Source organism: Barbus barbus (assembly GCF_936440315.1).
Source record: "Barbus barbus genome assembly, chromosome: 15".
NCBI classification, from domain to species: domain Eukaryota; kingdom Metazoa; phylum Chordata; class Actinopteri; order Cypriniformes; family Cyprinidae; genus Barbus; species Barbus barbus.
Window position 1 is genome coordinate 21,348,841 of NC_136743.1, and position 24,634 is coordinate 21,373,474.

Below are 24,634 nucleotides of genomic sequence, written 5' to 3' on the forward strand. Positions count from 1 at the left end.
CTTTTGTTTTTGCCCCCATTTTTCATGATCTGAACTCAAAGATCTAAGACTTCTTCTATGTACACAAAAGGCCTATTTCTCTCAAATATTGTTCACAAATCTGTCTAAATCTGTGTTAGTGAGCACTTCTCCTTTGCCGAGATAATCCATCCACCTCACAGGTGTGGCATATCAAGATGCTGATTACACAGCATGATTATTGCACAGGTGTGCCTTAGGCTGGTCACAATAAAAGGCCACTCAAAAAATTTTTACTGTATTGGGGGGGTCCGGGGGGCTCCGAAAGCAGGATATCACCTGCGTTAGTGAAGTGCTCACTAACACAGATTTAGACAAAAACAAAAGTGTTGTGTTTATTATTTTGTTCAGTGTATTTAAGTGAAAACTATTTTGCGCATAACACAAATTCACATTTATGAATTTGGTTTCTCTGCCTTTCATCTTTTGACTGTGAGTCTGTGATTCACAGCAGACATACCTAACTAGGCCAACTTAATATTTTAGTACGGTTTATAGATTCAATATGATAGAACAATATAAACTACATGTAGCATGATGAGTCTTAATTACAAGGGTCTTGGATGTTTCTATTTTTTCAATTTATTATTTATAAATGGCTCAGTAAGCACTATAGAGGATAAGTTACATGTACAGAATGCTCTGGTGAACTACTCTTAACCTTGGCCAAGAGAGAGGGAATGTTGTCGTGTCAAATTGCCCCTTTTTTCTCACATTACATCACATCCCTTGTGGTAGAAGAGTGTGCTGGTCGTCAACCTCTGGGATATTTTCTAATAGTTATAACAAAAAAAATACATAATTTGAAAATACGTGTGCATTTTCACTTACATAACTTGCTAGTTCCATGACGTTTATCTAATATTAATATGATGTTTCTAGTGTTTTATAAGTATCGGAACGATATTAGAAGATGTTTCCACACGGACATTTTATTGGCTGGACAGTAACAGCTCATACAGAAACTAAACCGACTAGCAACACCAGGCTATGAAATTCTGCTCACATTGGCTTCTGATTAAGTTTTCTCTTCATTGTTGTTATTTGAAGACTTACACGAGAAGATGGGAGTGCCTAAATTTTATCGATGGATATCGGAGCGGTATCCGTGTCTGAGTGAAGTTGTCAAAGAGCATCAGGTGAGCTAGTTTGGCTAAATATAACAGGCCGCATAGAGATCATTTACAGCTCTGTGATCAGAAGCTCAATTCTTACACCTAACAGACACAAAAACCTTAGTTTTACTGTCCCTCCTCCATGAATATGTTATGTATAGAGGGGGATTTTATCTTTATGTTTTACCGACATTATTTCTATACTGTACATTATAATGACTCTGTCTCCAAATCTAATAAGCTGTCTAACGTACCTAGACATCGTAGGCGATTTTGAACGAGCTACCAATCATAAATATGCAGCCAACTGTAACGAAGCACAAGCTCAAACAGTAGCTTTAGCAGGTGATTCAAGTTCAATCAGCAACATTTCTGATCATTACTCGGAACGCCCCTAATAAAGCACACATTTGCACCCTAGCTTGGCAGCCCACTAGATTTTGAGAGAGAGTGTTTTATTTTAATTGCCGTTTAACGTTAAAGTCACAATATTTACATTTGGTAATTTATTGAAAGGTGAAGAATCACCATCATGCCTTCCTTGATAGACTCCAATGAGTGTTAAATATTTATTTTTTCTGGACTGAACCGTTTTAAATATAAATAAACAACGTTTTTAATAAGATATACGTTTATCTGATGTATTTGCCATAACGGATCTTAAATGTTTTATTTAGCTTTTTTTTTTTTGTATGACACATGAAGGTGCCTTGCTGCTGGTGTTAAACATGAATTAATTAAATTATTTGTATATTTTTCTTTTTATTTTAAGTTTTAGTTATTTTGTTATGTGCTTTAGTCATTTTTATTAGTATTTATATAGATTTGATTTATTTCAGTTTTAGTCTTTGTAATTTTATAACTTCAACATAACTGATTTAGTTCACTTAGTTAGAAGAGCTTTTAGGTTTTTCATTTAATCATATAATGTTCCATATAATAGTTGCATTGAGTACCTGTTTTCATATTGTTATTTTAAAGTTGCTTATTTGTATTATAATCCACAGTTTTTGTTTGTTTGTCTGTCTTAACAGAACACTACCCCTGAGATTTATTTTTTCTTCAGAGACATTAGTCATATTTGGTCAAGTTTACTCCAGCCAACTTGTGTTCTCTCTCTCATCCCAGATCCCAGAGTTTGACAACCTATATTTAGATATGAATGGGATCATCCACCAGTGTTCCCACCCCAATGATGAGGATGTACACTTCCGTATTTCTGAAGAGAAGATATTTGCAGATATTTTTCACTACCTGGAGGTGCTCTTTCGCATTATTAAGCCCAGGAGAGTGTTCTTCATGGCTGTGGATGGTGTTGCACCCAGGGCCAAGATGAACCAGCAGCGTGGAAGAAGATTCAGGTATAGCAGAAGACCTCAACATAACATAAACATAGAATTTAGACTGAAATATAAAAGTGTTAAGGGTTTTTATTTGATGTCTTATGACAGATCATGTATTAAAAAGTTATTTCTTGACTTTTACTATAACAGTTCTTTGTGCACTGCTTTTTTATAGATTGATATAAGTGTACAAATAACTGTGTTAGGGCAAATAAACACAACATACATTGCCGTTTAAAAGTTTACAAATCTTACCAATCCCAAAACATTGTATCAGAAAATTAATTTTTGAAACTCTGAAATAACTTTTTTTTTTTAATGCCCTTTGTGTTTTAAAGGTCAGCAAAAGAAGCTGAGGAGAAAATCAAGAAGGCCTTGGAGAAGGGTGAAGTTTTGCCCACAGAGGCCAGATTTGACTCTAACTGCATCACCCCTGGTTTGTGTGCTCCTTGATTGCTCTTATTTTGTCCTAGTGATGTTGTATATCATTCATTTTCTATCATTTTATAGCAGGATAAAGATGAACTTTAAAATTAAGAAGCAAAATTTTCAATGGGTTTTAAATCATGGATAGGATGGTTGTTACTGGCTGTCTGGTGTTTTTTATGGGCTTTGTTTCTGCTAAATTCTGACGTATAATGTTTTGAGTAATCTGTTTCTCTGACTTGACCTCTGTAGGAACTGATTTCATGGCTAGGCTACAGGAACAGCTTAAATATTTTGTTCACAATAAACTGTCCACAGACAAAGCATGGCAGGGAGTGAATGTGTATTTGTCTGGTCATGAGGTGAGTTACGTGACTTCAGAGCTTTGTGTGGTGTGCGTTTCTGTGAAGTTCTTCTGATTCCTGTTTCTTCCCAGACCCCTGGTGAAGGAGAGCACAAGATCATGGAGTTCATCCGTTCTGAGACCACCAAACCGGGTCATAACCCAAACATAAGACACTGCCTTTATGGTCTGGATGCCGACCTGGTGAGTACAGTTATGTGAAACTGAAATTTTGGTCATAGTCCAGTTATTTTTGTATTTATTTTAAGCATGCTTTCTCCTCCTTTCTCTCTCTTTTTTTTTTTTTTTTTTTTTTTAGATAATGCTTGGCTTGACCAGCCATGAGCCTCATTTTTCTCTCCTCAGAGAGGAGGTTCGTTTTGGAGGTAAAAAGTCACAAAAGAGGTAAGTGTGGCATTATTTTCATTGCGCCAAGTTAAAAAATTGTGTTCCTTTATTATGTATATTTCTGGTCTGTAGGATAACAGCTCCTGAGGAGACGACCTTTCACCTGCTTCATCTCTCTCTTATGAGGGAATACATTGATTATGAGTTTTCAGGGCTCAGGGTGAGAATATATGTCTCTCTCATTTGGCGTGATAAGCACAAATCTTGACAAAGTTATTATAAACAATATACTGACCTGTAGTCTGCTCATAAATTCATCTATTCCCATTAGAGTAAGATCTCGTTTGAGTACGACCTGGAGCGGATCATAGACGACTGGGTTCTGATGGGTTTCCTGGTGGGGAATGACTTCATCCCTCATCTTCCTCACCTGCACATCAATCACGATGCACTGCCACTGCTCTATCGAACTTACATCAGCGTGCTGCCCAGTCTGGGGGGTGAGTCAGTCCACCCGCATGTTATTGTAATATAATGCTGATAAAGTGCTGATTACTGTTGTCTCCATCAGGCTACCTGAATGAAAACGGTCATCTCAACCTTGCCCACTTTGAGAAGTACCTTGAGAAGTTGTCAGATGTGAGTGTTTGGAATTTTTTAATTTTTTTATTTAAAGAAATTAATATTTTTATTCAGCAGAGATGCATTAATTTCATCAAAAGTGACAGTAAAGCTTCAATTCATTAAAGAATGTTGAATAAAGTGTATTATGAACAAAATCATTATTATAATAGATTTAAAAAAGAAAACGGTTTAAATTAAGTTAGTTTAAATGTTAAAACATCAGAACAGCTAAAAAAAAATGGATAAAGAACAAAAGTCAAACTGAAAAATAGAACTTTAGATTCATTTTTATTGTATAATGATCAAATTAATTAATTACAAAACAAATGCATATTTATTCTTTGGATCTGGGATAAATGATTAAAACATTGTTACTGCATTCCTGACATGGGGTAGATCCTCAGCCACCTCTGATATGCCAAATACAGACAATAACATTAAATCCAGAACAGAAATCCAGATTTATGAAAACTATGATTCCCCGTTCATTATATACTACAAGAGGAAGGTAAATCCACCCCATTCTGCTCTTAGTCCATGCCATCACTCTCTTCTCTGTTTTCAGTTTGACCGGGAGCACTTCAGCGAGGTGTTTGTAGATCTGAAGTGGTTTGAGAGTAAGGTGGGGAACAAATACCTGAACGAAGCAGCTGGGCTTGCAGCCGAGGAGGCTGGTGCCAAAGACATGAAGAAGAGTAAGGTGAATATTAGCAGTATGCAGGCAGACGGATGATATACCAAAGTACACATGCATATATCCTATATGCATTTACAATCATCACAAACAATGAGCAGCCTGTACTTGTTTCAAAGAAGGGGTGTGAGAAGTAACCATGTGCTGCCGCCATTGTCTCATGTGAGTCCGGTTCAGTTTTAGTTACCAGGTTCCTGCTTTCTAAATGAATGTGCCACTGTTCCTGCTTTCGCCCCTTTTGTCTCTTCATGAATAGGGCTTTGATGAATGAGCAATAGTAATGCTGGCTGTGTTGTGGAGTTTTTTTTTTTTTAGCTGGTCTATGATAAGCATTTAAAATAAATAAAAAAATTTTTTTTAATTATTTATCATTTTTTAATAAAGTTGTAAGAACTAGTGATACACAAAATTTACAGCAACTGAAAAAAACCCCCCAGCCGTAATCATTGACTTAAAACAGTGTCGTTTAAAGGGATAGCTCACCCAACAATTAAAATTAATTTGCTCACCATTATTTTGTTCCAAACCTGTATGAATTATTTTTTTCTGCTGAGCACGAAATAAGATATTTTAAAGAATGTTGGTAACCAAACAGATGACTGTAACCATTGATTTGCAAGTCAATGCTACCGTCAACTCTTTGGTTTCTTTTGTGCTTAACAGAAGAAACAAACTCACACAGGTTTGAAACAACAACTCGGTGCTAAAGAACTTTACTTTGACCTGGGTGAACACAACACCCTTAACAGCATAGAGAGTTTAATAACCCAATTACCCAAACTTTGTTTTTGCCTTAATGAAAACTTTAGTTTGTGTTTAAAAAAAAAAAAAAAAATATTAGATGTATCGCTTTAAAAATCTGGCTTTTTTCATACAAAAACGGTACATAAAAAGCACAATAAATGCAGTTCATACAACTAATGTGCTATATTTTAGGCTTTATATTGTTATGTGACGAACGGACTCATTATTCACTGATGAACAACTTTTACTGTGATTTTTATAGTTTGGCCTTTTTAATTTTTTTGCTTATGATCACCAAGAACTCATAGTATGGTAAAGATCAATGTTAAAACTCTGGAATTATATATTTATGTACATTTCACACAAGAAAGAAAGATTCATGCAAAACAAAGATAAGCAATTTTTTAAAATGATCCTTTTATTTTTTCAGTCTTCAGACGACTCTCTGTGTCTTGCCGCTCTTGATGGAGTTAGGGACTCTCACAGCACTCCAGGAAAAGGTACATAAACCCAAACCCCAAGTCCATTAATGTTGATCATTGTTCTAGACATTGGCTAGCACTTTATTTTAGAATCCTGTGCATGTACTATGTACTTACTCTAATGACTGGGTACCAACCTTGAACCTAACCCTACACCTAACCTTATCAAGTCCGAGTAATACAAAAGTGCACACACTGTAAAATGAAGTGCAGCCTGACAATAACGCACATTTTAAAGCATTCTAAATAAAGCTTACTATTTTTCACAATGCACTAGGCGCAGAGGAAGACGGTGAGGATGATGACATGTTTGAAACAGAGTTTAGACAGTATAAGCGCACCTACTACATGACCAAGATGGGCGTTGAAGTCGTCTCAGAGTAAGTCTCTATTCATTTTAATTTTGGAAAGGATAGAAGCATGTTTTGTCTGCATCTGACAATGAATAGTTTTGTGAAGACTAATTTTCTCGGTTTCATCTTGCAGTGAGTTTTTGGCCAATCAGGCTAAATGTTACGTGGAGGGGATCCAGTGGATCTTACATTACTACTACCATGGAGTTCAGTCTTGGAGCTGGTAAGCTGAGAGAGAGTGAATTATGCTTAAAAATAGGGATGCATGATTTGGAAAATAATGTTTTGTTTTGTTTAAAAATAGCAAAATCCAGGTTTGCTGTGTTTGTTTATTATTATTAATAATAATTGCTTTTATTAAATAAAATATTAAAATATATATAATTTTTTTAGTAGTTTTTATATTTCACAGTAAAGTATTTTTTAGGAACAGTATAATGTTATTTTACATTACAACAGTAAAATTACAATGCTAATATTTATAATAATTTCTAACGTTTGTTATGACAGGAAACCGCTCTTAAAGCTGCTGCTTTTGTCGCTTATTATTTCAAGTATGGGAAGATGATTGGCCTTATTTGCGTTCCTAAAAGCACATTAATATTAATAAATGCTTTATTGCGATTAATCATGTAGTCCTACTTAAATGTACCAGGAACAAGACAGTAAATTGGGTTGGTTTTGATGTAATGTTGGTTTCAAAGCATCTTGCTCTCCTCTCAAATCACCACAGGTATTATCCGTATCACTATGCCCCCTTCCTTTCTGATGTGAGAAACGTGTCTAGTCTCACGTTGACATTTGATCTGGCCAAACCCTTCATGCCGTTCGAGCAGCTCTTGGGCGTCCTGCCTTCAGCCAGCAAAGACCTTCTTCCACAGTGTTACCAGGTGCCCCACACACACACATTGAGTCCCCATCATGTCAGTGTTCCTTAGAAACTGTCCCTCATTTATTGACTCGCTGTGCTTCACAGCATCTGATGACGTCACCGGGCTCACCCATTGTTGAGTATTACCCTCAAGACTTCAAAACGGACCTGAACGGCAAGCAGCAGGAGTGGGAAGCTGTGGTGCTCATCCCGTTTATCGACGAGGTGCTTTAAATAAATGCATTCACTGTGTATCTCACCATAACAGCTGTGATGGAAGTGCAGTTTCATGATATGATATGCGTTTGCATTCAGACATGCTTGTTAGCTGCTATGGAGACCTACAGTCATAAACTGGCTCCATCAGAGAAGGCCAGGAACAGACATACCGAGTGTGCCGTCTACTGCTTCGATAAAGAACTGGATTATGTCTACAACTCCCCCCTCCCCCAGCTCTTCCCCAACATCGTCCACTGCCATGTCAGGTATGTCCTATCTGTTGTTGAATCTGCATGCCACAGTATATTTCACCCGCTCACATGTTAACATGCTCAAACCTGATGATAACGATAATAAATCATGCGCTCATTTTAATATAGTGTCATACTTTTGCATTTACATTAACACTTTTCATTTTATAGTTACAGATAAATGTAATTATTATAATTTCTAGTTATTATTTGTTTTATTGTTGTACCTTCATTTTAATATGGTGTCACATTTCTGTATTTACCTTTACACTTGGCACTTTATAATTAAGACATTCTTATTAATATTATTACTAATTATTTCTTTTGATTTAATATTAATAAAAATAATATATTTTCTTCAATTTAATATGGTGTCACATTTCTGTATTTACCTTTACACTTGGCACTTTATAATTAACGGATAAATTCAAATTAATATCACTATTTTTATTTATTATTATTATTATTATTAATAATAATAATAATAATAATAATAACAACAGTATCTTAATCATTTCTTGCCTTCATTTTGATATGGTGTCACATTTCTGTATTTAGTTTTACATTTGTCACTTTATAATTACCAGATAAATGAATTATTTGATATTCACATTATTAATTTCAATGATTTAATATTAATTGATTATGTTCATTAATAAAAATGTTGATATAGTGTCAAAGTTTTGTATTTATATTTCCACTTTTTCACTTTACAATTAACAAACCCTTTTATTATTTATAATTTTGTTGATATTTATCATTTGTAATGTTTTCATTTTAATATGTTATCACACTTTTGTAAATAACATCCACCGTGTTTGTGTTTAGGCAAACACCGATCCCGTTGGATGCCTGGCGTGTTTCAATGGATCACGTAGCGCAAATGATTGACAGAGGAGCTCTTTATTTCTGTGGCTTCCCCACTTTACAGCACATCCGTCATAAAGTAAACAATCCACAATCCCTGCAGATTATCACTTATTATCCTAACAATGGGGATCAGTATCTGATCATCACAGGATTAATGCTGATTTTCCTGCTGTGTCTTTCTCGCAGTTTTATAAGAAGAAAAGTGGAGTGATGGTGTTTCAACAAAGCAGCAGAGGGGAGAACATGATACTGGAGATTTTAGCCAGCAAGGAAATGGAACAGGTGGGCAGATTGTCCCCTCACACTAATGGCTGCTTGACTTGTAGACTTTTTTAGGACCATCTCAGACACTAATATACATTTTGCAGGGTTTCTTAAAAAGAAAAGTCCTAAATCACTCTTCCACAAATTAAGGCCTAAAAGGGAATTTGTTAATTCATAAAATCATGGCATTAATTGCCATTTTGCAAAAAAAAAGGAAGTCTTCCTCTGTATTTTTGCTTTCCACTGCAAATAACTAAACATCCTTAAATCAAGAAACATTTAATTCATAAGCAAATTGAACATAATAAAGTCTCGTTTTCTGAAAAACTGAACACAATTAAGTGAGTTTATGCTTAAAACAAGAGCAAACGTGTAAATGGCGTATGAACACTTGTTTTCCCTCTGAATTAAGTTGATTTGTCTGATCCCATTGTCAGATATCGCTTCATCTTGCTTCTCAAGTAAATGTATCTTGATTTTGAGAATATTAAAACATTGGAAAGCCAGTGTGGCTTTTTTGCAGTAAAAGTTGTTTTCAGTTTTCTATTGGTTGGGAGCAGGGACCATACTTACATAGACATAATGTTTCCTACAATTTATTCAATTTTCTTCTATTTATTCCCAATTTATTCAATTTAAAATGAAAAGATCCTTCTTAAAACCTGCTGAAAACCTCTTTTCAATGTATGATGTTTTATAGTAATGTGGTAATATGTGTGTTTCTCTGCATTGCAGGTGGAAGATGTCTCAGCGCTGGTTCTTGGAAAGTCTTTGTTTGTGAACTGGCCCCATTTGATGGAAGCTCGAGTTGTAGCTGTTTCAGATGGAGAAACAAAGTAAGTTTGTTTGTTTGTATTATCTGTTGACATTTCTAAATGAGTTGCTGTCATATAGTCATGTAGCTCACTCAGACTCTCTCTTTTCGACTGTTAATAGTGTCTCACTCCTCTTCTGCAGGTTTTCTTTAGATGAACCATCAGGATCACAGGTGTTGTATCTGGGTAACACTCTACCGCCTACTAAAGTCAATCATCTGACTGATAAAGAGCAGAAGGATTGGGTCAAAGACGTGCAAGGCCTTTCAGAGCAGTATGCTGCCCTTTTTATTCATGCTATTGGCACTTGTCTAATTGTAAGCTGCAATGTTTTTATCTGGCTGATACGTGACTTGCATGAGTGAGGTTTTATTCAGTGTGGCTGTATTTGAATGAGTTTTTTTCATTATGGTGTATTAATGGTCGTTGTGCTTTTTGTTCAGCTGCAATTTAGACCATACTTCATGCCTATAGTCTCTGGTATCTTTACAGTATGAACTAATTTTTTTAAAGCAATCCTTAATCTTAGCCATGCATGTTCAGAGTTGTAGAAAACTTTGCATATTTTTGAATTCTGTCATGTTAAGTGTGTATGTTTGTTTGAGCGTCCATATGTAAAATATGACTTTATCTGCTTTTCAGCTTCAGCAAGCGCAAAGGCATTGTGATCAATGAGACGGATGTGGTGGTATACGCCCAGCTGCTGATAGGCAGGAAGTATGTTGTTGGTCAGAACGCAAAGGTCCATTTGGAAAAGCAGTTTGCCAAACAGGTCCTGCCCTATCCCTACCAGACCATTGTAAAGGTAAATATTTGCACCACCCCAAAAGTAAACAGGAAATCTAACCAAGATCCTGCTTCTTGGGGGGGAAAAATGTAAAAGTTGTTTGGATGTTTTAAGTATGCCGTTTTTTTCACTTCAGGATATCAAAGCCTTTGATTCATCATTGGCACGCTTCAAAACACTGGAGGAGCTGTTTCACCCAGGAACCGTTGTCTTTATGGTTGGAAACCCATATTACGGTGCGATGGGAGATGTATGTACTGGTTTTTGTGCTCTTCAGACCAGCTGGAGTTGTTAAATGCCAGTTATGTAGGATTTTTTCTGTTTGGTTAGGTGCAAGATTCTAGTGATGTCATCAGTGAGGGACGGGTTCGAGTGGTCTTCTCCGTACCGTGTGAACCTCAACTTGATGCCTTAATACAGAACCAGCATGTAAGTTTTGAGTCTGTCAAGAAGTCTTTGCCCAGTATACTTTGCACTATTCTATGTTTTTCTTCAGTTTATTTTACTTATAATTGTTTTCACACTGTACATTTGGCCTTGGTCTGATTTGTTTTCAGATTTTACCAATAGTCTTTTGTTTTTGTTCAGAAATACTCTGTGAAGTACAGTCCTGGGTATGTGCTCGCCTCCCGCCTTGGTATCACCAGCTACCTCGTCTCAAGGTTCTCCGGTACCATCCTCATCGGAAGAGGATCCAAGAAAAAGTCAGTGAATAAAACAATGCATACTTTGATTCGTTTTTTAATGTACTGTCAATACATTGCCTTTCAAAAGCAGACCTTTTAAACAATTATAGATCCAAGGTTTGCATTTGTGACACTGGGCTACAAAACCAGTCTTAAGTCACACAGGTATATTTGTAGCAAAGCCAACGATGCATTGCATGGGTCAAAATGATTTTTCCTTTTATGCCAAAAATCTTTAGGATATTAAGTAAAGATCATGTTCCATGAAGATATTTTGTAAAATTCATACCGTAAATATATTAAAACTTAATTTTGGGTTTGTAATATGCGTTGCTAAAAACTTAATTTGGTCAAATTTAAAGGCGATTTTCTCAATATTAAATTTTTTTCTCGGCCAAATATTGTCCTATCCTAACAAACCATGACTTATTTATTCAGCTTTCAGGTGATGTATAAGTAAAAATAAAAAAAATACCCTTATGACTGGTTTTGTGGTCCAGGGTCACATTTAATCTATTTTTCTCCACAACAGTTTTATGTAAGAACTTTTAAAATTAGTTATCCATCTAAAGTTGTGATAAATTCCATAGGAATACATAATATGTCAGGATCTTAAATTATCGGCTGATATTAGAGGTTTTTTGTAATATACTGGTATCGGTTGAGTTTGGATATTTAATTGTCACTTCCCTTTTCTACATTTAGTTTACCTTTTCCATTATCAGACCCCCATTTAAAGTTATCTCAAAATGAATATCCTTTCTTCATCTTGCACATTTATAATGTTTGATGCCTAAATTCACTTGCAGAATTTAAATTGCTTTTAGTTAGTTTTTTTTGTTTTTTACCAGACAATATAGGTCAATTATCAGTCATAATAAAAAAAATGTGTGTGTGTGTGTGTGTATATATATATATATATATATATATATATATATATATATATATATATATATATATATATATATATATATATATATGGTATAGGCTATCATATTAATAATTGTCCATCCACAGGATTTGACTTTGATTATTTAATGAACAATTTTCTTTTTATTTCCATAAAAATGAATGACTTTTGAATAAATGTCTCTCTGTACAGTCCTCATGGAGAGCAGAAAGTCAATGCAGGCCTTAATCTCAAGTTCAACAAGAAGAATGAGGAAGTTCCTGGCTACACCAAGAGAACAGAGAAAGAGTGGCTCTACTCTGCTGCTGTAGAGGAACTTTTAGCTGAATACTTAGAGAGGTGTGTATGTGTATTGGAGGTTGTGTGTGTGCTTGTGGTTGTACCTGTGGTTCTGCAAATAATTGAACAATTTTTTTTTGTCCTTGTCTCTCAGATTTTCAGAGGTGTTTGACTATATAGCACGAAACAGTCACGATGACGTCTTTTACGAAGATGACATCTGGCCAGGAGAAGATGAGAATGGGTGTGTTTTGAATCTGTTTTAGACAAGCACTAGTACATATAATGCAAATCCTCTTGTAATACTACTTTATTACCGATAATTAATTATTGTACCGAATGCAATGCATTTTCAGTATGCCAGACTTTATGATAATGACTGTTTATCATTGTGATGCTTTAAATAGTGCTGAAAAGGTCCAGGAAATCCAGGGCTGGTTGAAAAACCATCCAGTCAGTTCCTCCTCCCGAGCATCATGTGATCTGCAGATCCTGGATGCTGGTATTGTGGAGAAGATTGAAGAGGAGCTGGAGAAAACAAAGGTGATTATCACATATTAACCTCAGCAATCACAATAGTTGTTCCTGTCTTTCTGTGGATGATGTGTTGATCATGTGTGGGTCACAGGCAAAGAAGATGAACAAGAAAGTAAGGGTCACTGTGAAGCCCCACCTGCTTTTTAGGGTATGTATTTGTCAGTGTTTATATATTCTACGTATTTCTTTTATTTTTTATATATAAAATAAAAAAATGTGTGTATGCAGCCTTTGGAGCAGCAGCACGGTGTTGTTCCAGATCCTGACGCAGAGTATCATCTGTTTGACCGTATTGTCAATGTGAGAGAAAGCTTCTCTGTCCCTCTCGGCCTTCGCGGAACCATCATTGGTATCAAAGGAGGTAAAAGTGTAAACCCATTGCAAACTCTGGCATCCTTCTGCATCTCGTTTTGTCCTTCATTCTTTGTCTTTCCTGTTCCATCAGCTGAACGTGAGGCTGAAGTTCTGTATGAAGTGCTGTTTGATGAAGAGTTTGCCGGAGGACTCACTGTCAGGTACTGAAGTTATGTCTCTCAGTGGATGATACAAATTTAGAAATAATATTTGTATTCAGTATGGATACATTAAATAGTTAAAAGGTGACTATAAAGTTTGCCATTGCTTTGAGCTTTCTGTTCATCAAAGAATGGATCACTGTTTCCACAAAATTATTTAGCAGCACACTGTTTTCTACATTGATAATAATAAGAAATGTTTCTTCAGTACCAAATCAGCATATTAGAATGATTTCTGAAGGATTATGTGACAGTGAAGACTGGAGTAATGATGCTGAAAATTCAGCTTTGGCATCACAGAAATAAATGCGATTTTAAAATATATTATAAATAACATTGCACAGTATTACAGTTTTTACTGTATTTTTGATCAAATGAAAAAAGAGACTTCTTTCAATACCATTACAAATTTTACCAACACTAAACTTTAAACGGTAATGTGTGTGAGTGTTAGACAGTGTTTTATACGCATCTGTTGTGTGTACAGGTGCTCTCCTGGGCGTGGCTATCGACTGCCCCCCAGTGCCTTAATCAACCTGAGCCATGGCAGCAGAAAGGAGCACGGCTCTCACAAACTTACTGCTATCGTCAAGCCCCAGCCCTCGTCTTCATCACATCTCTCACACAAGAGCCAGCTGGGCGGCCTTAACCACTCGCCACGCTCACCGTTTATACCTACGCAGGTAATGGGCGCACATTCATCCCTCATAATCAGGCCCTCAATCACTCTACTGATACCCCACTAGCAAATAGGTCATAAAGATCCTCCTTCATGCTCCTTGTGCTAGAGTCCAGTATCTCTGAAGCAGAGATTTTGGACTTTAGCACAGGGCTGTGATGATTTTACTTGTCTAGGACTCTGTACTTTTCAGTTGATTCATATGAATAGATTTTTAATGACATAACGGCAGATTTACTTTTAGGTTTTTTTATTTAAATTGAAAACATTCCATATACTGACAAATTTAAATAAAGCAATTAAATGATAAAAATAATTATTACAACCACATTAACCACTTAATTGTAGAAAAAAATACAATTATTATTCAAACTTTTTTTAAAGTTTTAAAGGAATATTCACACAATTTTTCTACCATATATTAATTTTAACAGTAGACCTCTGTTTGTTTGCCAAAAAATAAAAGGTTTTCATTTGATTAAAAATAAATAAATGTTTCATGCCTTCATTTGATTATCAGAAAAAATAAAATACACAAGAATTTCTGGAAGAAAAAAAAGAGGACTTTTTTTTTTTGTAGGGCCCTATTGTTCAAAATGTTGAAATTGAGAGTTTTGGACTTATTCTTTCACTGAAATAAATGTTTTGTTGTTACACAGAGAGTAAAGTACTGAAAAAAGGTACTGTTGGGTACCGAATTACAGGTACCGATTCAAATGTGAACGGTACCCAACCCTAGGTGTCTTTAGTGAATCATGATAAAAATGTACTAAAGACTTTATTTTTTGCTCTGAGAAATATAATTTAACAAGACATATGGGTAGTTGACAAAAAAATTGGACTGTGTCCCATGGTGTGACATAGTAAAAATGTAGATAAAAAATGGAACATGTATCTTCATTCTTAGTTACAAATAGCAAGAGAGAGGTTTATCTTCAATGGTGTTTTTTTTTTTTACATTTTTCCTTCTACCCATATATTAATGTATGGAAAACAAACAACAACATTCAAAGCTGTATTAAACTTTGATTGTTTTGATGCTTTTTTGTCTTTGACTTAAATATATAATAACAGGAAGATTACTGGAATAAATCAAGTAGAATTTGGCTGGTGAATATGTGATCCAGAATTAAATGTATTATTTTAAAATAAGGGTGATTCAGGAAATGATATGAACCAGATTTGCATGAGCACCACAACTCAAACGTCTTAATATTAAGGTGTGATTATTAAGTAGAAATCTGTGAAGTGCCAACAGGTTCCCCTTCAATATTGTAAAGGGAAGTATGTGAAGATCTGACGGTGTTGAATTTCCTATTGACAGCAGCAGAATGGCCGACAGAGTTTTAATCTCAGGGCTGACACTCAGGGCAACAGAAACTCGCCTCACAAAGCCGTCAACCAGAAAAACCAACACAAGGTATGAATTGTGTGAGGTATAGGCCTTACTGCTCTGGGGATTGATCATGATTGGAACACTTTTCTTTGTGTTCCTCTAGGGCTCTAGTAATGAGAAAGAGTTCAGTAATGTATGGCAGTCTCTTCAGAGTTCAGGAATGCCCCAGAAACCACCAGCTCACTGGCAAAATAATGTAAGTATTCTCTCTTACTCTGTGTGCTTGCGATCAGTGTTATCATTAACTAAAACTAAAAATGTTTTTTTAACAAAAATAAATTAGAACATAGAAAGAGATAAGATTATTTTCTTTCATTTAGGTTCAAATGTAAAATTTCTCATCTTTGTTTAAAGTTGAAGAACTAAAATCAATAAAACTGAAAACAAAAAACTAAATGGACATAAAAAAAGGACTAAGGACGAGGCTAACAGAAGACTAAACAACTAAATTGCTTTTCAAAAATTAAATTAAAATATAAAAACAAACTAATTCAAAATAGTAAATTACTAGGAGTATGCAGTAATCATACTAAAATAGTACTGGTTGTCATATGTGGTATATGACGTTTACCTGGTGTTATTTTTGACAGGCTGGTAAAAGCAGTGGACCGATGCCACATCAGCACCATCTGGAGGGCCAAAGTAAACAAAGCCAAGGCACCGACCCATCCAGCAAACTTGTAAGTTTTCATATTTCATACAGCACTGCAATGTATAAGTCAGCTGTCAAGCCATATCATTTGATCACTCAATAGTTATACAATATGATGACCTTATACGTTTCACATTTATACAGTAGCTTATATTCTAATATCAGGTTTTCTTCATTAGCTTTCTCTTTTATGTGTTATACTAAATGCTTAAGTTTTTTTATTTTTTATTTTGCAGGCGTCAGGTGGCAGTATTAGACTTCTGAAGAGAAATGAGGATGTGAATATGGCTCTCGTACAAGGCCCTTCAAATAAGGTTTGTGGGGATGGTTTACCCAAGAATGAATATTGTCCTAATTTACTGTTCCTCGTGTCCTTCCATAACTGTATGACTGTCTTTCTTTCTTCTGTGAAACACAAAATAAGATGATTGCCATTGGGGTCCAATGTTATTAATGTCCAATGCCAAACACAAAAGACCGATTTAACAGATAAAAGAAACTTGTATATGTTTGGAATAACTTAAGGATGAGTAAATGACAGATTTTTCTTTTTCTTTTTTGGGTGATCTATCCCTTTAAGAAACTTTTATACGATATTATTGAATGACCCACCCTTTTCCTCATTGTGGCGAGAAGCAGACGTGTGTTTCAGGCTTTGCATAACACGTAAGCAAAGATGGTGAAGATCTTCATTGGGAACCTGCCTCCACAGGCAGAAGCAGAAGAAATAAAGTCTCTGTTTACTCAATATGGAACAGTCACTGAGTGTGCCATTATCAAGAACTTTGCCTTCGTCCACATGGATGATCGCAAAAGTGCAACAAAGGCTATCCGAAACCTTCATTTATACAAGCTGCATGGAACGCCCATCAACGTTGAAGCGAGTCGGGGCAAAAACCAGGGCCCGGTGAAGCTTCATGTTGCCAATGTGGAGAAAGGAGTAGATGAAGAGCTCAGAGCGCTGTTTGAAGAGTACGGCACAGTTTCTGAATGCGCAATTGTTAAGAATTTTGCCTTCGTACACATGAGCAATTCCGATGAGGCCATGGATGCCATCAAGGGGTTGGACAATGCTGAATTCCAAGGTAAACGAATTCATGTGCAAATTTCAAAGAGTCGCCCAAGAGGTGAGGAGGAAGACTACAGCCCCCCAGACAGTGGATACTGGCCACCCCGTTTCCCTGGTGACCGGCCTGAGCCCCCTGGTTATCCTAGGGGTCGCTTCGGGTACCCCCCTGGTCCCCCTCCTCCACCACCACCCATGCCCCCCAGACGCCCCCCATACCCAGAGCGTGCAGCGCCGGCATACGAGCGCGAACGCAGTGTGGTAGACTATTACGAGAAGTACCGCGCTCGCCCTTACGGCGCCGCCTCATATGAGGACCGGCGTCCGGGTGCCATCCCCCCTCCCCCTCCTCCCCCTTCATCTGGCATTATGAGAGAGCGATTGGCTGGCAACGGCCTCGACCCCTATGAGCGACGCCCCCTTCCACCCCCACCATCCTCGTACTACGCACGAGACCGCAGTCCCATCAGACGTGCTCCTCCTGCCCCTCAGACACCCGCCGGGAATGGTTACTCATTCGAGCGATCTCGTCTCTCCCCTCTCTCCATGTCTCGGCCCCCGATGTACAACTTGCCTCGGGCCAGAGACCCCTATGCTGACAGGGCGGCGCCGCCTCCACCACCTGCGCGCTACTCGTATTAAAGTGCACAACTGCGCTTTTGTAATCCAAGGTGTAAATTATTCAACAAGACCGTCGTCGTTGTCTCCAGGTGCACGTGCCGCGATGCGTCTTTGTCTGCCAGAGCGCGTTTCGTTCGCCTGCGCACCATAGTGGAAGAGTTCTGTTGCGGACTGCACATTCTATAAAACTACCGCTTTTACACGCAAAAAATCGTCCTCATGCTAAATTGTCAACTCTGCTTTATTTTAATTTTTTTTGCCTTGTTTTTATTGTTTAACATTTGATAGCTGAGAGAGGCACTAAGCCAGAGCACGTCAATTAGGTTAACTTGGTGGTTTGTTAAAGACTGAAAGGAACACACATAAAAATTCTTCTTTCAAAGAACACTTCAATGTATCTCATTGTACATTTTTACTTTTTAAAATTTGGAATGAGCTTATCGTTTGTTATTAAACTACTGTAACAAGCGCAATTCCATAACTTTGATTTTGAACCAGAAATTCATGTGTAAAGCTTTTTTTTCTCTCTCTCTCTTTTCCCCTTTCCAAGCTATTTGTTAAAGTGCGGCATGCAAGTAAGAATACTATCTCCGCAGTAATAAAACCTTTCCGTCTACTGGCTTTATTGAAATTGTGCTGTAGTGTGGATTTTAATTGCAGAGTATCGAAGTTAAAGGACTTTGTATCATCTTCTTTCATAGGAACACTTGAAAGTTTTAATAAAAAGACTGGAACTTGGAAAAAAAAAAAAAAAAAAAAAAAAAAAACTTTTATACTTGGTTGAAAACATATCAACATAATTTCAAACAGTGTTTTGGAAAGATAAAAGCTGCAAATAAACCTTAACAAACAGCTGCCAGGGCAATCACTATCCATTATTGGCTTCCCATTCAATTCATATCTAAATAAAACCGACTGCGTGACTATGCGGATTACTCAAGAGGTAGATTAATATACAGGTGCCAATCTACAACACACATTCCACTTTCACTATTATGCATGAGTCATGTGGAAATGATTATATGAATGACTTGTTGCCCAAAAAAATTGCTAGGGTTTTTTTTTTTTTTATAATTAGTATAATACATTTATAGTATTTATGTATTTACAGGCATCTACAGAATTTGAGGAGCTTATAGCCAATCTGAAGATCTCAAAGGATCCTGAGCCACCTACAGAGCCCAAGAGCCAATCAGGAGAGCCTCTTTCCCCTCAGTCCTTTGCCATGGTGTGTAATCCATGGTTCTCATATCTGTAGCACAAAAGAGTGAAAAAGTATGGTTATTTAGATGATCTTTGAATGTTTCAAGTAATTTTTTTTCGTTCGAGCAGAAGGGAACTCTGGTATTGAAAGAAATGTTGAAGATTGACAGCTCTGGACCAAGTTCCTCTGCCCCTGATTTCACTGGTGGCCAGGATTCAGCAAACCCCAATGCCCAACAGCAGAGCAAGAGACGCTCCAGCAAAAAACTAGGTACTGCATTGTGTCCAATCTGAACTAGAATCAATCTTCTAAGATTTCAGGCTGTGGAAATTTATATTGTTAGATGATTAATTCTCAAACCTGAGATATGCACAGTGAATAATAATAAGTGAATGTTCTCTCAGCCGCTCGGATAAATACTCCTCAGTCTGATGCGCCAGCAGCGGCTCCTCCTCCTCCTCTGGGTGGCCAGCCACTCCTCCTCCCCAGCATGGCCTCTGAACTTGGGCGGGTGTGCATGGGGCTTGGGATGGGACCTCCAGAGCTCGCATTCCTCCGCAACAGACAGGTTGGTCCATCTCACAAACTCCACCTAGATCTGTGTAATCTGGAGTAATGTCGTTTTCCGTAGACGGTAAAGCACAGGGACTTCTGAAATGCCCACAACTAAACTAAACAAATGAAGTTAAATCAAAATATAGATTTGGAATAATGTGCAATGTAGATAATTTGATAAAGTGTGCTGTCTAAGAAAGAAAAAACATTCATAAGTCCATATAAAAATCGATGAAAAACATAATTTGAGTTTTATGTTTTTTTTAATTTGGTTAGATCTTTACAAGGACTCTGACCAGAAAGTTGGAGGAAGAATTAAAAAAAAAGCTCAATACCCAAGCCATGTACTGTCATAATTGACATAAAACAATCCCCCCCCCTACTTTTGTTTAAAATTTAGAATACATTTTTGTGCAAAAGTTATTGATGAATGAATGTTGAAAGTTCATATGTAGATTTCAAGCACAAGTTTGTATGTAGTTCAGTGAGTGAGACCTAATGTTTTCTGCCTCCTCTTTCCATCTCATTTGCTCTTTTTCTTGTTGTAGAGTCTCACAGTGTGTCAGGTGAAGTTGTCTAATGGCCTGCTGATTCACGGTCCTCAGTGTCAATCTGAAACTGAAGCTAAAGAGAAAGCTGCTCTCTTTGCCCTTCAGCGATTGGTAAGTGCAGAAATTATCAGTTTGTATTAACTAAAAAAAAACAATGATGAATTCAACGACTTTTCTCGTTATATAATAAATGATGTGCCTTAATGGAATACAGTATAGTCTACAATAATTTTAGTACATGTTAAGACCTTGTTGACTGCCGAATAAAAGCATCTTGACTTCTGCAGAACTCATTGGGTTCGTTCCCACTGCCTCCTCCCATATTCCCCGGAGTGCAGCAGATGAGGCCAATTGCGCCTCATCCCTCCATGTTTGGTCAGCCAGCAGGTCTGAGTCATATTGTCTATTTTCTGTTAAATCCTGTTCTTCTTATGCAGATGTTCTTTACATTTGCACATGATCTGATGTTTTGTTTACACAGGTGGTCTTCTGATGCCCCCACAAGGCTACAGACCTCTTCACTGGGGGATGCAGTTTCCCCACCAGGGCCAGCCGTTCTATGGAGGAACTTTCCCTGGAGCACGGGCCCCTGTGCCATCAGCACCCAGCGGATCCCACAACCAATTTGTTCCCCTCCAGGTGAGAACAACTTAATATTGTCAAATATAGATTTTTTTTTTTTTTACATATACATTCTGAATATTTGAAACCATATCAGTACTCTTTTTCCATAGTATCGATACACTGGTGCTAGCTGCAGATTTACGACATCAAGTTGATACACACAGTAATGTGCATTTTTAATAATTAAGAATATAGTGCTTATGTCAGCGCCGATAGCCTTGTGGTTGGTGCGCCCACATATACAGCACAACTGCGCTCATGGCGACCCGAGTTTGATTCCCGTTTTGAGGTCCTATGGCAATCCCTCTCCCCTCTGTCTACCTAATACTTTCCTGTCATCTCTCCACTGTCCTGTCTGATTAAAAGAATACAGAAGCCCAAAAAGATATAACTTTTTAAAAAAGTCAGTTGCACTGCGTGTTTCAGAAGTGTGGCACTGTGATCATTTACACACATGCAGCTCATGATCCGGTGTTTTCAGCATTTCAGAGCGGTTAAGTAATTTTCCAGATAAATAGATTTTGAGCCACAAATAAATGTAAAGATACTAAGCAAATTCTCATATTAAAGAACAAAATCAGCTAAATCATGTGATGCAACCGACATGCAAAGAAAAAAACATGAATATCAGGTAATTATAAGACCCTCATGACTGTGCATCAAGGTCAAAATGTCTCTTAAAGGGATAGTTCACCCAAATATGAAAATTTGATGTTTATCTGCTTTACCCCCAGGGCATCCAAGATGGAGGGGACTTTGTTTCTTCAGTAGAACACAAACAAAGATTTTTAACTCAAACCTTTGATGCATTGAGGTCTTAAGACACGAAACAATCGGTCTGTGTGAGAAACTGAACAGTATTTATATAATTTTTTACCTCTGATCCACCGCAATGTCCAACTGTCCTGAGCCGAGGAACTCGTCACGAGCCGCAGGGTTTAATTTGGTTTTGTCTATGTATGTTTTTTTTTTTTTTTTTTACTCTCAAAGCCGTGGGTCCCATTGACTGCCATTACTGGACTGACAGACTGCAATGGTAAAAATCTCTGTTTGTTCTACTGAAGAAACAAAGTCATTTATATCTTGGATGCCCTGGGGGTAAGCAGATAAACATCAAACTATCCCTTTAAAATGTTTGGTAGTTTGATCTGTTTATGAACAGTCAAGGCTAGTTCAGGTTGTAAAAATTCATGTGGTGGAACTCCCCAGAAAGGTTTTTTTTTTTTTTTTTTTTTTCTTCAAAATACAATTTCACTTATTTGTCATTGACCCCTTTATCCTGAAATATCACTGTAGCTATAACATGCCTTTGTGTCTTTAGGTGACCAAGAAGCGAGTTTCAGGCAGAACTAAAAACCAAGAGGCAAAGCAAGTGTCAGGAAGCTCTGCCTATGCTGGTCAGACCCCAAGCGGTGGATTGGCTGCTTCTGACCCCAAGACCCCCCCACCCATCAGCAGCCATGAGCCTGCAGATAAGCCCACCACACCCAAGACACCCAGGCAGAACGCCAATCCTCACACGCCCGGCTCGGCCTCTAAGCGGAAACACCGGAAACTGGCAGTCAACTTCGAGGCTGCTAAAGTGACGGACTGAAATCATTTTTTCACACTGTCCATCTCTCGACATTTCATTGCAAGAAACAAGATGCAGTTGTCCGTCTTCATGATTAGATCGTTTGGTGAGACTATGTATTTGTCACTGGCATCGAATTAGTTTTGTATTCCTTATAGTTGGCATGTTTTGAGTGAAGGTAGTGGAGGAAAACATTTTTATTGATTACTGCACCAAGATGATCATAGAATCATGAAATGGGTTTTACATTTACCTCAGCTTTTTCCTTTCTTTTCCTTTCCTTTTTTTGACCCAGATCAGACCTTTAAGCTTTTATCATGTTCACTGGTTATTTTGTGATGCTGGATTTTAATATTCAAAGTGCAATAATTAGTTTTGTAGACAAGATGTTATGCACAAGGAAGTGATACAATGTAGCACAAGCTGCTACAATACAACATCTGTACTCGATTGAGTTTCAGAGGTTCAAATTAAGTCCAGTTCTATGCTCAAAGATTTGTTGGAAGCATTCTATGGAATATTTCATAGCCCTAAAGCAGGTGTTAAAACCAGCTCATTATGTTCACCAAGCCAGGAAGCACACTGATTTAAGCAAATGTAATCTCTGTGGATTTATTGTACGTGTGTGTGTGTGTGTGTGTGTGTGTACACACACACACACACACACACACATACATACAAGACTAAACATGGTCGGGCAGGGGATGCAAACTTAAAAATGATAATAAGATGCCTTTCTAATAAGACGTTGCTCGAATTGTGAACTTTTCAAATTGGTTTTATTTTTGTATTAGCCTACCTTTATTTCCAGGGGAGATGTTTAAGTTCTGTGGTTTTAAAATGAATTTTGTGTATTTAGATCTATGGATTTTATATGCACCATTTTACAAATGGATAAATAACAATTGTTAATATTTCTATGCCGGCACCCTTTTTGTTTTCATCTTCTCTGCGTATTTGTATCCTGCCAGATCTCTTTTGTCCAAGTTTTAAAAGATTGCAACTAAACCCTTTTATTTTTTAATGCCATTTGAGTTGTTTATTTAATGACTTAAAACCAGAATGACAAAAAACATTTTTGTCATTCTGAAAAAAAATGAGTGCACTTCCTAACAGGATGTGTGCTGTAAATAGACATTTTGTTATCATAATAAACATTTTGCTATCATGATGCCACTGATCTTGTGATCATTATTAGGGTTTCTCAGTGGTGTTTTTGCGTGATTTTGAACTCTTTTGAAACTCTTTTACATGTTGAAATGTTTTATTTCCTTAAAAATCCAACACAAGCAAATATTGGCCTCTAGTGGCCTGGCTTATAAAGCTGTTCAGTTATGACCTCGATTTCAAAGCCAACCCAGAAAATCTGTTAACAAGCTGCTATAAGAAATGCATTGATTGTCTGAGCAGCTTGTTGGCAAAAACACTGGAGCTTCTAAAGTCATGTTTGAAACATGATTGCTCTGTATCCACATGTAAAAGTCTCTTCCAGTAATGTTAATCATAGACTTCGAAAGACAAACTTTCTGAAATTCCTGACATGGCTCATAACTGCTAATAATTCAATAGGCCTAGTTCTATTAAGATTAAGTAATACACAAATATGCCAGAGTGTAAATAAGAACCATTCAAAAATGTTCATGAAATGTTTTCTCTAAACAGGTGCTGTAATTCCTGGAAAAGAATGAACTTGAGCTTCTTGTGTATTGGATCCCAGTTTATATGGACCCTATTCACAGACTGCTATTTATTCCCCCAGTTATTTTATACCATAAGTTTAATTTTTGTTTTGTATTTTCATTTTTAAAACAAACACTATAACATTTTGAGTAATATTATTTTAGCATTAAATTACAAAAACCTAGTGACCACTTCTGTCTGTACTCGGTGTTTAAGGAAGTGATGCTAAATTTGATATTTTTCTCTCTTCTGATCGCCTTAATCTGTCAATATTTTTCCTCTTCTGTAATGTCCTATAACTGGTATTCTATAAATAAAAGTCCTATAATTTTTTTTTTTTTTTTTTTTATTGCTGTTGGAATTAATGGGTTTTCAAAACTGATATTTGTTGTAGATTCCTTTCACCACTATAGAAGTTCAGCCAACTATGGCTGTGTCCAAATTCAGGGTCTGCATCCTTCGGAGTACTCATTTGAAGGATGTTACGTCACAGCGCCGCGACGAAGGCTGTCCAAATTCGTAGGATCCTTCAAATGCGG

General features: G+C 36.9%; 2 protein-coding genes across 3 annotated transcripts; both read left to right on the forward strand.

Moving 5' to 3' along the window:
• Window positions 1-947: 947 nt before the first annotated feature.
• LOC306881923 (5'-3' exoribonuclease 1-like) lies at window positions 948-24,433 on the forward strand. Of its 2 annotated transcripts, none has more exons than XM_079436287.1 (42): window positions 948-1,157; window positions 2,262-2,494; window positions 2,815-2,912; window positions 3,155-3,264; window positions 3,339-3,449; window positions 3,565-3,650; window positions 3,726-3,813; window positions 3,925-4,093; window positions 4,165-4,232; window positions 4,783-4,917; window positions 6,086-6,155; window positions 6,415-6,517; window positions 6,624-6,713; window positions 7,224-7,380; window positions 7,467-7,586; window positions 7,677-7,846; window positions 8,660-8,777; window positions 8,888-8,983; window positions 9,701-9,801; window positions 9,923-10,054; window positions 10,423-10,585; window positions 10,704-10,817; window positions 10,898-10,996; window positions 11,156-11,271; window positions 12,356-12,502; window positions 12,597-12,686; window positions 12,850-12,985; window positions 13,071-13,127; window positions 13,208-13,340; window positions 13,425-13,494; window positions 13,982-14,177; window positions 15,498-15,593; window positions 15,673-15,765; window positions 16,160-16,249; window positions 16,458-16,535; window positions 19,020-19,136; window positions 19,241-19,382; window positions 19,517-19,680; window positions 20,216-20,329; window positions 20,506-20,605; window positions 20,700-20,857; window positions 22,164-24,433. In XM_079436287.1, exons 1-42 carry the CDS (start codon window positions 1,083-1,085, stop codon window positions 22,434-22,436), a joined length of 5,076 nt encoding a protein of 1,691 aa, XP_079292413.1. In that variant the 5' UTR covers window positions 948-1,082; the 3' UTR covers window positions 22,437-24,433. The 2 variants fall into 2 exon arrangements, with proteins under 2 accessions (XP_079292413.1, XP_079292414.1); XM_079436288.1 differs by having other exon boundaries at window positions 15,501-15,593.
• LOC306881925 (RNA-binding protein 4.1-like) lies at window positions 16,858-18,059 on the forward strand. Its single transcript, XM_079436291.1, has one exon. It carries the CDS (start codon window positions 16,898-16,900, stop codon window positions 17,927-17,929), a length of 1,032 nt encoding a protein of 343 aa, XP_079292417.1. The 5' UTR covers window positions 16,858-16,897; the 3' UTR covers window positions 17,930-18,059.
• Window positions 24,434-24,634: the final 201 nt, after the last annotated feature.